This window comes from Martes martes, assembly GCF_963455335.1.
Source record: "Martes martes genome assembly, chromosome: 6".
Classification (NCBI taxonomy): domain Eukaryota; kingdom Metazoa; phylum Chordata; class Mammalia; order Carnivora; family Mustelidae; genus Martes; species Martes martes.
The window spans coordinates 84,707,273-84,719,434 of NC_137893.1; the positions used below are offsets into that span (position 1 = coordinate 84,707,273).

The 12,162-nt window shown below is 42.9% G+C and overlaps 1 protein-coding gene across 2 annotated transcripts in view; it reads right to left on the reverse strand.

The window, feature by feature from the left end:
- Nucleotides 1-12,162, reverse strand: part of BTBD9 (BTB domain containing 9) — a 411,032-nt gene that overhangs the window by 66,975 nt on the left and 331,895 nt on the right. For both annotated transcript variants that reach the window (XM_080806282.1, XM_080806283.1), the window contains exon 9: nt 2,709-2,816. In XM_080806282.1, the coding sequence (XP_080662408.1) occupies nt 2,709-2,816 (108 nt within the window). The remainder of the gene's footprint in view (nt 1-2,708; nt 2,817-12,162) is intronic.

Below are 12,162 nucleotides of genomic sequence, written 5' to 3' on the forward strand. Positions count from 1 at the left end.
TGAAGCATCTAAATTATAACACATAAAACGACAGACAAGATGGGTGATGGTAACCAGTGAGATGTGGAAAAGATGGGGAAGCAGAGGGTCTGGCCTATGAGCTGTACACTCAGGGAGCAATAGCTCTGAAAAGACAAATGGTCAGTTGTTCATGGGCCTGGAAGTCCTTCCGGTTGTATAAAAAGGGTTCCAGGCACTTGGAAACAAGTTAGTCATTTCATTTCCCTGTTTCTGCCATCTAGCTGGGCTTAGCCCTCTTTAGTAAGGCTTTGTGGTACAACAGAAAGAGCCCTCCACTTTCTCTTTTATAAAATGAGAACAATATCCCACATGGTGTTTTATGTTCAGGACAAAATGAGACAAAATACAGGAAAGTCATAGAATACTAGTTACTCAATAATTGTTAGTTTTCTTATCTGACGGCAGAGATGGCTACAAGATGTGTGCTCTGCTGAGAAGTGGCTGCCCAGCTGGAACTATGGTTTCTAGCCCTACCAGCACCTAGTGTGGTAAATGACTACTCCTCAATTGCACGCAAGTGGAAGGGATGGCCACTATACCCAGGCCAAGGCTGTGCAGAAGGACCAGATATAGCTTCTCTCTGGTCTTTCCCCTTTCCCCATTTGGCAGCTAGATGCAGATGATGCTGATGAAGCCCCAGATGATGGCAGTGCCACAAGAAGGAAGATGCCTGGGTTCCTCAGTCACATGGGGAAAAGAGCCACCTGACAACCAGGACTGCCCATACTGCCTGCTACATGACTGAGAAATAAACTATTGCATTAAGACTCTGGAATGTTGAAGCCACCTTCCATTATAGCAGCAAGTGTTACCTTAACTAATGGAAGCATTAAATGCACTCTATGATAATTACGATCATGACGACGGTAAGGGTGTCAGACGTTGCATCAAACAAGCCATCATTAATGCTGTTATGAAATCTTGGCCAAGAAAGTACACAAAAAGATGTTCAATGTCATTCGTCGTGAGGAAAATGCAAACTGAAACCACCACTTCATTCCCACTAGGATGGCTGTGAACAAGGAGCTAGACAGTAGTAAGTATTGGCGAGAATGGGAAGAAATCAGAACACTCCTCCACTGCTGGTGGGAATGCAAAATGCTGCAGCTGCTGTGGAGAAGTTTGGCAATTCCCCAAAAACTTAAACACAGAGTTATCCTAAGACCCAGCAATTTTACGCCCAGGAATATACTCAAGAGGACTGAAAACATATGTTCATAAAAAGACTCACACAGGAAGGTTCACAGCAGAAATACTCATTTTAGCCAAAACGTGCAAACAATTCCAATGTTCATCCGCTGATGAATGGAGAAACAAAATGTGACATGTATATTTCCATAGGATAGAATATTATCCAGCCATAAAAAGGAATTAAGTGCTGATACCTGCTGCAACATGAATGAAGCTTGACAGAAGTCTATGTCAAATGAAGAAAAGCCAGAAGAAAAGATCACATCCTATATGATTCTGTGTATAGGAAATGTCCAGAATATGCAAATCCACAGAGACAGAAGGGAGATAACTGGGGGTGAGGGGCTGTGGGAACTGGAAGGAAATGTAAAGACTGTTAATGGGCAGGAGGTTTCCTTTTGGGGGGTAATGAAAATATTTGAAACATTAGATAGCAGGGATGACTGCCCAACTCTGTGAATACACTAAAAACCCGAGACTGTACATTTAAAAGGGTGAATTGTGTGGAACATGAATCATATTTCAATAGTAAAAAAGAGAAATCTTCACATGCCCAGGTGGCTAGTTGGATAAGCGTCTGCCTTCAGCTCAGGTCATGCAGAGTCCTGGGGTTGAGCCCTGCATCAGGCTCCCTGCTCAGTGGGAAGTCTGCTTCTCCCTCTCCCGTGGTCTCTCTGCCACCCTCTGCCCTGCTTGTGCTCTCTCTCTCTCTCTCTCAAATAAATAAAATCTTAAAAAAAAAAAAAAAGGAAAGAAATAAATCTCAGGTATTTTGCTTTACCTTGCCTCCCAGAGAATCTGGTTCTACCCAAAAAGGCACTGAGCTCTTTTTAGATAATGACTGGGGAAAGGTGTGATTCTAGGATGCTGGGAATGTGCTAATTTTTATCTGAGTTATACAGGTATATACACATGTTCAGACTCATTCCAGTCATGATCTCAGGCCAGTCAGAACCCACAGGATCCTTCTTCCTAGCTTCCCCCACAACAATGTGAACGCAAACGGAGGCCCAAAGCCATATGCATTAAATGACTAGAGACCTACAATACCAAACTTTCTTTCTGAGATGAGATAAATATTTAAAAGTAACCCTGGGAATGATATGAAGATAGGGAATGGAGTCCCAGAATAAATACTAAAGTGTGTATTATACTGGCAAAATTCTGTAAGGAAGAAAAAAGTTCTAAAGGGGTAGTGTGTGGTATCAGGGTGGGGACCCAAGAGAGGATTACATATTGAAATCCTTTTCCCTGCTCAGGTACATGTCATTTTCAAGAGTCAAGTTCAAACCACCAAATAAGAAAAGCTTGTTTGATCACATAAAAAAATAACTTCTCATCAAAGTACTTAATAGTCAAAACTGAAGTAAATGATGTTTTCAACCTGTAACTAAAAATAGTTTGGTGATTCCATGAGTCTTCATGAGAACCTTCTGTACCCATCGGGAAGACAGTCTTTTAAATTGTAATAAATTCTGTGAGAAGACATAACTTACTTGCAGGAGACTTTCGTTCTGTCGGCCACCATGGTCCACTGTTGCTGGTTGGTGGAGACCTCAACGTAGTAGCTGTAGCTTCGATCGTCACAGTCCCAAAGTAGTAACCTGAACAAAGGAAAATATATAAGAAGGCTGTGAATGTTCTAACTGGCTGTTTCCTGTCAGCATAAGGAAATCCATGTCTACTTTACCTCTCCTTCCTGCCTCCTTTGTCCTCTTACCCCCACCCCGCTTCCCGGGCTGGAGAAAGGACATGAATGTCCGGCAAAGGTCTGGTGACAGGAGGTGGAGTCAGTCTGCAATGAGAGCCATGTCTCTTTAGAAACTTATCTCAGGCAGCCTTTGCTCCCTGACTGGCTATGCTCTTCGGGTTGGCTTATCTATGAGAAGATGTCCCCAAATCCTCCTTCCTGATTCATCTCCACTTGGCTGGGCTGACCAAAGGTAACAACATCCTTGAGACTAGCGTTCATGGGGGAATCTGTACTTTCTAACTGATAATAACTAGTATGCCCCAGTGACCTCAATTACCATGTTTTAGATTCCCTCTCATTCTTAGCGGAATTTTGCACAGCTGTGGTACAATGATCTGATTTGGAGATACAAGCAAACATATATTTGTTAGTAAAACTTTCTTATTATTTCGAGATTGATTATTTGGGTTCTATTCCTCATATCTCCTTTTTAGCTCAGATAAGAACCTGAGCATTGACTCTGTGATTCCATTTACATGAAGCTCAAAAGAGACAAAATTCATCGCTGGTGACAGGAAATCAGAACAGTGGTTGCCTCTGGAAGAGGTAATGCTTGTAAAAGGGAACAAGGGAACCTTCTAGGATGCTGAAGTGTGCTGATTCTGGCTGAGTGGTAGTTCATGGGTATGCACACAGTAAATACCCAGTTAAGTTATACATGAAAGATTTGTGCCCTGTATGTGTGGTTTCTCCTCAATTTAAAAAAATAAGAGAAAAGAATCTAAGTATTGTAATACAGGATTAGACAACAGTCCAGCTTTTGATGGTGCCACAGTGGCAGAAGATGAGACACCATTGTTTTCTGTGATTTTAACCTCAAAAGAAAAAAAAAAGAATTATTATTTCAGCCTCAAAAGTCCTTCCCATACAAGATACCTATCTATTGTTTTACATTTGGTCATGCATATTTTCTTCCTCCAACGGCCAGAACAGAGAGTGAGCTCCCTGAAGACAGTGCCTATGTCTTATTGATCCTTCTATACCCAGGTACTCAGCATGGTGTCTCACTGAGCCTACGCTCAATGAATATTTATTTGTAACAACAGTGATAATGATGATTATTAATATCATACTGGCCAACATTTCTTTAATGCTTATACTGTGTACCAGGCCCTATGTTAAGTGCTCTATATAATTTATCTTATTAAATGGTTCCAAAATCCCCTTAGCAAGCATTAGTATTCTCAGCAAATTATAGATGGTGAAAGTAAGGCTACCGCTGTTAAGTAACGTGTCTATGCTCAAACAGTTAGTGTTGGCAGATAACAGGGTTCAAACCTGGTGTCCTGGCCAAAGCCCATTTTTATCATCCCTCTGTTAAGTGCTTCCTATACTCCCACTTTATGAATCCTGGTCCCAATTTACAACCTACAACCTATCACTCTACAAAAGTAGTTCATATTATTTGCCCTTGATCTTGCAATGATAATCAATAAAAACTTTTTGCACAAGCTCGGTTTAGTGTTGTCTATAATGCTATTATTGGGGATTAGAAATGACACTGTGTTCCCTTTACCTTTTATTTTTTTCCAAGTCTAATTTTGTTTGCTATTAATAACTAAACCCATACTACCTAATATTTTGGAATTCATCTTTTAAGTAAAGCAGAAACAGATTCCACCTTAATTCACCTGAGTATTCCCCTTAATTCGCCTGAGTATTTAATCTCTCCAAGTACTCTGAATGAATCAGACAGGATCCCACCCTATTGTTTTTGCGTCTAGTAATTCTGCTCTCAGATTATACCAGCTTGGCTAATAAGAAAGTGAGCCATTTCCCTCATTAGTCATTTCCTCGAATATTATTCTAGTTTCTTAGCACTTTAATGCAGTTTAGCCTGTTAATTTAAGTTTATGTTGAGTAACCTTTAAAAGTATAATTAAAAAAAAAGATTTTATTTATTTATTTGACAGACAGAGATCACAAGTAGGCAGAGAGGCAGGCAGAGGGAGAGGAGGAAGCAGGCTCCCCACTAAGCAGAGAGCCCAATGCGGGGCTCAATCCCAGGACCCAGGGATCATGACCTGAGCCAGAGGCTTAAGGCAGAGGCTTAACCCACTGAGCCACCCAGGTGCCCCTCAAAGTATAACTTTCGTTTCTATGTTTGTCTGGCTCTTATAAAAATTATAGAAAGACTGTTGATCTTCTCATTAAAAAAAAAAATTCTACTTCAAATATGGATTCTGTTCAAAGTGTATATTCCATACATGTTCTGGGCTGAATTAGCTCATAACTCTGCCAGAGTAGATTAAAAACAAGAAAAAAAACTTCAGATTAATTACTCATTCTCTTTCCTTAGCAACTCTGATAACAAATAGGCTTTTTGGGAGACAACGTTGAGGCTATTTCCTCAATGGGATTTTAGATTATTTGTGGAGAGCCAGGTTTATCATAATCCCTATCCTTCTGGATAATCATGAATTAGTGTTTCTACTAGTGTATCCAGTGAAAATAATCAGGCCCTTTGGAACTGAATCTAACCAGATCTCAAAATATTTCATGGAAAAAGACTGTCCTGAGGAGATGGGATATGAAGAAGATAAAAAGAAAGACCAATTATAAGTATCACAAATGCTCTAGTAGAAATTCCTGGTGTGACAGGATATTAAAAGAATTTTTAAAGTAGTGTATATTTTGTCCCTTAGTAGTTTTTCCTGTAAAGTCCTCTAACTTGTTTCGAGACAGATTTTTATTTTAAAAGGAAGATCACCTGTAATTCTAGTAATTTTGTAAACGCATACACATGGTCCAAATTATTTGTAACTTGCTTCTTTCGCTTAGTGGTTGATTACAAATACCTTTCTTTTGTAGTTATCAAATTTGCTTTTTCATTGTATGTACTGGCTTCACAGAATTCTACCTTATGGATGTCCCACAATTTATTTAATCAGTTTCTTATTATTGGACAGTTAGGTAGTTGGTAATATTACATTGCTAGGAAAACTCTGTGATGAATATTCTTTTTTTTTTTTTTAAAGATTTTATTTATTTATTTGTCAGAGAGAGAGAGGGAGAGAGAGAGCACGAGCACAGGCAGAAGGAGAGGGAGAAGCAGGCTCCCTGCCAAGCAAGGAGCCCGATGTGGGACTCGATCCCAGGACGCTGGGATCATGACCTGAGCCGAAGGCAGCTGCTCAACCAACTGGCCACTCAGGCGTCCCTCTGTGATGAATATTCTTAAGCTAAATCTACAACTCCTGCCCATGAAAGTTTCTATAAGTGAAACTCCTGGGGCAGAGTAGGTGGGGCCTTGATATGTATCACAAAAAGACTACACACTTCCCCCCTTCCCCCAAACAAAAGTCAGTACTTGTTTCTACTCATATTACCAGCAGTGTATGACAAATGTCTGTTTCTCTGCATCATTGCCGATATTGTGTATTATGTTTAAAAAATACTGCCAATTTGATAGATGAAATCTATGTCATTAACTTACAGCTTTTTACTTACCATTGAACTTGAACACTTTACCCATTTTCTACTTATATTTATCCTTTTGTTAATGACTTACAAGATGCCCTCTATATTTGAAGGATATTAATCTACTGTCTATCATAGTTTGCATGCTGAAGATATTAATTTTTATTAGCTCAGTCTATCGATCTTTACTTCAATAATTTCTCCTGGCCTAAATTCTTTTTTCTGAACAGCAGCCAAATGCACACACTAGTTGAGACATCTCCTTTCTCTTCCTCTACTAAGAGTCCCTGGGGGCTGGAAATGTGGGGTCATGGTGACTCCTGGGTGGAAAAGGGACACTGATGGACCCCACGTTATCAAACTACCTACACACTGGAGTTTTCAAGAGAGATTCTAATTCATGTGCCTGGATGAATATTTGCTTGGAATTTAGGCTTAGCCAGGAATGAAAATCCCTTTGTTGATTCAACTGGAAAAAAAGAAAAAAAAGAAAAAAAGCAAGTACAGTCTAAGGACACTAAAGGAAAAATTGGCTCACTCCCCCCCCGCCCCCATGGAGAGGAATTCTGTTCTAATAAGGCACAACTGAAAAACCCACCAACTCCCTCCCTTCTTCCCTTGGCAGCAGTATGCTCCCATGTCTGTGCACCTGCAACAACAGAGGTACTTCTGATTTGTAATCTGCAGAGGAATGTTTGCTCAGGGAGCTCGCCCAGGACAGACACACTCCCTCTGACCTTATTGGAGAGGTGCTCCTTAAACATATCCCCCTATATCTCACACACCTCCACCTGGACATCAGAAGCCATTTCCAGAGGGGCTGGATAAAGGAAGCCACTGGCCAGGATCTACTGATGCAGATCAGGTCTGTACTTAGCTGTTGCCACAATTCCCTCTCCCTAATGAGCACCGCTTGAAACGCCTGGTGATATTAAACCTTGTCTCCTCCATCTTCTTTGAGTCTCATTGCGGAGTTTCCCCTAAAAGCAGTGAAGTGCTGGGCTTTTTTTAATTGATTAGCAGATGTGATTTTGCTTACATCTTCCATAAATGCTCTGGCTGGCTGCATACCATTGATTACCGGGGTTCAGTTTACAGCAACTAATTGCTCTCCTTGCTGGTGTTTTGATACAAAATTCAATAGTGAATATGTTTTCAAAACTCTTGTCTTTGCGGCTTGAGTCAGAAGTGACTTGAGGCAAACCCAGTGGACTGAGTTTTCCCTTCTTTAAAATAATTGCTCTCTCATCAGTCTGTGAAGAAAGTTTCCAAATTGTAGCATTCTAATTGGAAAGTCTGCATTATGCATGCGATGACAAACTATGTTGTGCTGAATGGCATTTTTTTCATCCCTTTCTTAAGGGATTAATTCTGTGCCAGATTGGAAACAGTGCTGAAGTTTAAACAGTTGAGATCAACAGCTTCTCCGCTGAATTGGTGTCTTTTAGGTCAGCAGCAAGGATCTGTTCTGCCTGTTTCTAACTGTCCGTCCTGGGAGATGCCACTGGAAGGCCCGTGACCACATTGGCTGCCGCTGCCATGTTCCTCACTCGTGCAAAAAACAGCAACGAAGAGGGGACAACTGCCGGGATATTAGTAATACACTAATTTGTCATCAAATCCATTTCTAATCTCTCAACCAAAACCAAAGATACTCTGACCTCAAAGGTTTGGAGTCTATTCTTTGTTCAAGATCTCCAGAAATTAAGTTCTTTAGAAATAATCTTCTTCCGTTCAACAAATATTTACCGAGTATTGACTAAGTGACATTAGGCAAGTTACTTCACTTGTACTTCAGCTTCATTCCTTGTGAAATTAAAGATCTAGGTTCGATGGTTTCCAAGGGCTCCTCCAGTTTTACCATTTTATAATTTCCTGCAACAGCAGTAGAGGTGTTGGGGGGGTGGTGGCTAGAGATTTTTTCTTTGCATTTTTGTCCATTATACAGTGAGTCTTCTCTGGGAGAACTGTTTCTGGCCTAACCCTGAGGTGGACATGGGTGGTTCCTGAGCCTGGTTTGTGGACCTGAGTGTATTCTGGGAAAATACATGACCCCTGATGCACCAACTGGATTTCGTTTCTCAAGAATTGAGAATTATGTGAGATTCCAGCTTATTTGGCCCTGTTCACTTAAAAATGACATGATGAAAACATGGGCCTCCTGGGGTGACCCTCTTTCATCAGAGGCACAAAGAGGCAAAGAAAGTCATTTGCAATGAGAAGCAAAGAAAACAGATGATGTGGCCCAGGGAGGGGTTATCTTGGTTCCTGGGAGGATTCTAATAGTTGATTTAGCTCCCTATGAGGCTCACCAGAGTTTCTGCCCTAGTATTCAATGAGAAATATCCCCATCATTTTAATAAACCTGCCATTTGTCGCTTAAGCCATCTTTATGTGGTTTCTGCAGCTTGGAACCAAAGAGCCTAAGATAGGATCCTAGCACAGTGCTCAACAAAGAGCAGAGGTTCAGATGAGATTGAGGGTGACAATGATGATGTGAGGGCTCCAGGACCAGAGAGACAGGAGGTGAGGAATAGGGATGGTGAGGAAGTTTGGTTTGGATGTAGATCTTCATTCAGGTATGAAAGAAGATTCTTGGGGGTGTCTGAGTGGCTCAGTAGATTAAGCCTCCAACTCTTGATTTCTGCTTGGGTCATGATGGAGCACCACATTGGGCTCCCCACTGTGCAGGGAGTCTGGGATTCTCTCTCTCAAATAAATAAATAAAATCTCTCTCTCTCTCTCTCTCTCTCTCTTTTTTAATGAAGATTCTCAAAGGAAGCTGAGAGTGGCAGGGTGGCACTGTGGGGTGGAAAGGCAACTGGACTTTGGAGTACGTTCTGCAGGGTCCACTGAGCTGCAGGGAGAGAGCCCAGCAGACAGGACACTCCGTGTAGTTGAGAACTCTCTTCAACAGTGGCCTGGGGGAGCCAGAGAGAGGAAAGTTGGGCCACCAGGGACAAGGAAGATGCAGGGAAGGGTCAGGGAAGAGAAGGACCAGAGTATCAGCCAGTTCTAGGCTGCTGAGGGGCTAACTGGGGCCAAGTAGGGGGCTGACTAACTTTCGGAATCAAGAGTGACTAGAAGTCATGAAGCAAGAGATGAGACGTGGCAGACATGGAGGTGAGAGAGAAGGGGAAGGAGCTGTGGTCACAGAGGGATTCTTCAGTGCTTTGGCACCTCATTCACAAGAGCCCAGTTCCCACTCTTCTGGGTGAGGAGCAGGAAGAACATTACGTGAGAGGCTCCATTCTCATCTCTGCTACTGAGAGGCAGGTGGGGGGCGGGAGCCTGTAACAGCTGCCAGAAGGAATGATACAGCTTTGGAGGAACAACTTTCCAGGGCAGAAACTGGGATTTTCCCACAGATGAGAGGGGCCCTCACTGTCAGCTGTCACAGGGTTCAGGGGTGCAGGCAGCTTCCTCCTCAGGTGGAGAGGAAGGTCAGGCTTAGACGAGCTGCTGGAGGACCACGAGCCCAAAATGAGATTCTCAGCAGGAGACCAGAGCCAAGTAACAGCGTTGTGATCGAAAGTGTGTGAGACAGAGCAGGTGTCTGCCCTGCAGATTCCAGACACGGGAACCCCCGAGGAGCTGCCGCCATGGGGGCCCTGCCTCTAAGTGGGCCACAACCTTTCAGGGCAAAGGAGACACCCACCTTCTTCTGACAGCAGGAGGAGGGAGACACAGGCTGCTCGCCAGATGGAGTGGGAGCTGGGGAGCTACGTTAGTCACAGGACATCGGAGAGCCTACACACTGTCTGATCCTGTATAATCTCTCATGTCTTGGACACAGAGGGCGATTCCTCCAAGAGAGGGAGAAATAATGGCATTGGCTGACAATATTCTCTTGCAGCTGGCGAGAGAAAAGACAGGTGCGAGCACTCGGTCGTCTGGCACATGTAGTTTCTGTGTTTAGTCACCGAAGCCCTGGGATGAAGAAAAAGTGAGGAGACGGGGCAAAGCATACACTTGGGCTTCACAGTGTAGGCTGGCTCACTGAAAAAGGAGGGAAGAAGAGGAGGGGCTTTCTCTCCTATCAAACCTTACATTCCATACAGTATAATCCAGGTAAATTCTATGAAGGTAGAGAGATGCCAAAGGAGAACATGCCTGCAGGATAGGGCAATAAGGACAGCTGGATGGGACAAGGCTTTCTGAAATTTTGATAGTACACAACTACCGACTTTTAATAGCTTATTGAGACCATCACTTCACGCCCTGGAAGGATTAAGTTTTTAATTTCAAGTTTTAGGTGATAACATCAAGGGTAACACCATGCCACCAAACAGCGTAACTGCCCCTGCGATATTCAGTGAACACTGAGTGTGGAACGAACAGTGAACAACTCATCATAATCCCACCTCACATTCACACAGACCTCGCTGGTTTCAAAATGTTTTTGCATACATTATCACATTTGGGGGAAAAAAAAGACAATTTATAATCAGCACATTTCCTGCTTTCAATGCAAATCTATTTTTCTAAGTTCCTTGGTTAATTTTCTTACGGGGGCTAACCACCGCCCAAGCAATCTTCCACAGATTACACAATCATTTGGCAAACCCTTTATTAATAAATAAGTTTAGGCCTATGCTTATGATCTAGATTTCATACTATACAGTACAATTTGATGAAAATTCTTTCATTTTATGCTTTCAATGTGGACATATGAGAAAATTTTGTCCGGGCCAAATAGTGCTTGCAAAGAAAAGCAGTTTTCTTCTACTTTTCAAGGTGACTCTTTCCAAATACTGTCTCTTTCTTAAGCAAGACGCCGGCCTCAAAACTATTGGGAACCATTTCAAATGGTCTTGTTAGATTTTAAAAGGTGAAGTCTCATTATGTTACAGGCCTTTTTGGCTGTGACATGCTAAGCGGGCGTGCAGCTTTCACAGATCTTTCTCTGTGTTTAAATTTGGCATTGTCAATGTCCCTCTCGGCAGTGAAGCTGTCTTCCTTGATCTCAGCAGCTTCCTCATCAGGACGCGCACAAAGGACGCACACACCACCAGTGACATCAGCCCAATTTGGCTCATCAGGAGGATCGCAAATGGTCATGCAAGAGGTGGAAACAGAGAAACGCTGCCCAGACCACAGGGCTTGGCATCCTAGGTGTCAAGCCCAGCTCACTCTCTGCTGCATTTGCTAGGAAGGCTCGTCAGGGCTATTGGGATTTCAAAAGGCCAGAACTGGTTAATGGGTGAGGGCAATATGCACTTGGGTGAGGGTTTCTGCTCCCTCTCCCCAGTTCTGTGAAATTATTCACAGGGTGAGAGGAAGGCACAGGCATGTGTAAGAACTCAGAGCTCCCTGACCTACCAGCTGTGTGTTAGAATCTTACGCCCTGGATTTGTACTCACATTTATGATCACTGTAAGATAAAATGGCCCCACTGTGAGTCTTTACCCAACAAGTAGGGGAGTAAAGTGTCACCTGGCTCTAGGTTCCTTGTGTAACACCATCCAAACGCCCCTCCTTCAGCTTCCAGGACCAAGCCTGCTCAAGAGGAACCATCCGGACCATGCTTCTCGAGTACAGGGGCCATGCATGGCTAATAACTTAGTATTCCTCAGGGTCCCCAGCACGCCACACTACTGAACTGAACCGAAGGAGATACGGGGAATGGGGTAGGGGAGGATGATGGAAAGAGGAGAGGGAACTAGAGATAAATCACCCTCTCACAAAACCCAGGTAGCTCCACCCTGGTACAGCATCTTTTAATACTCTCTTACATTACATTTCCATCTGAAACACCCCCCAGCCAGCCCTCCACC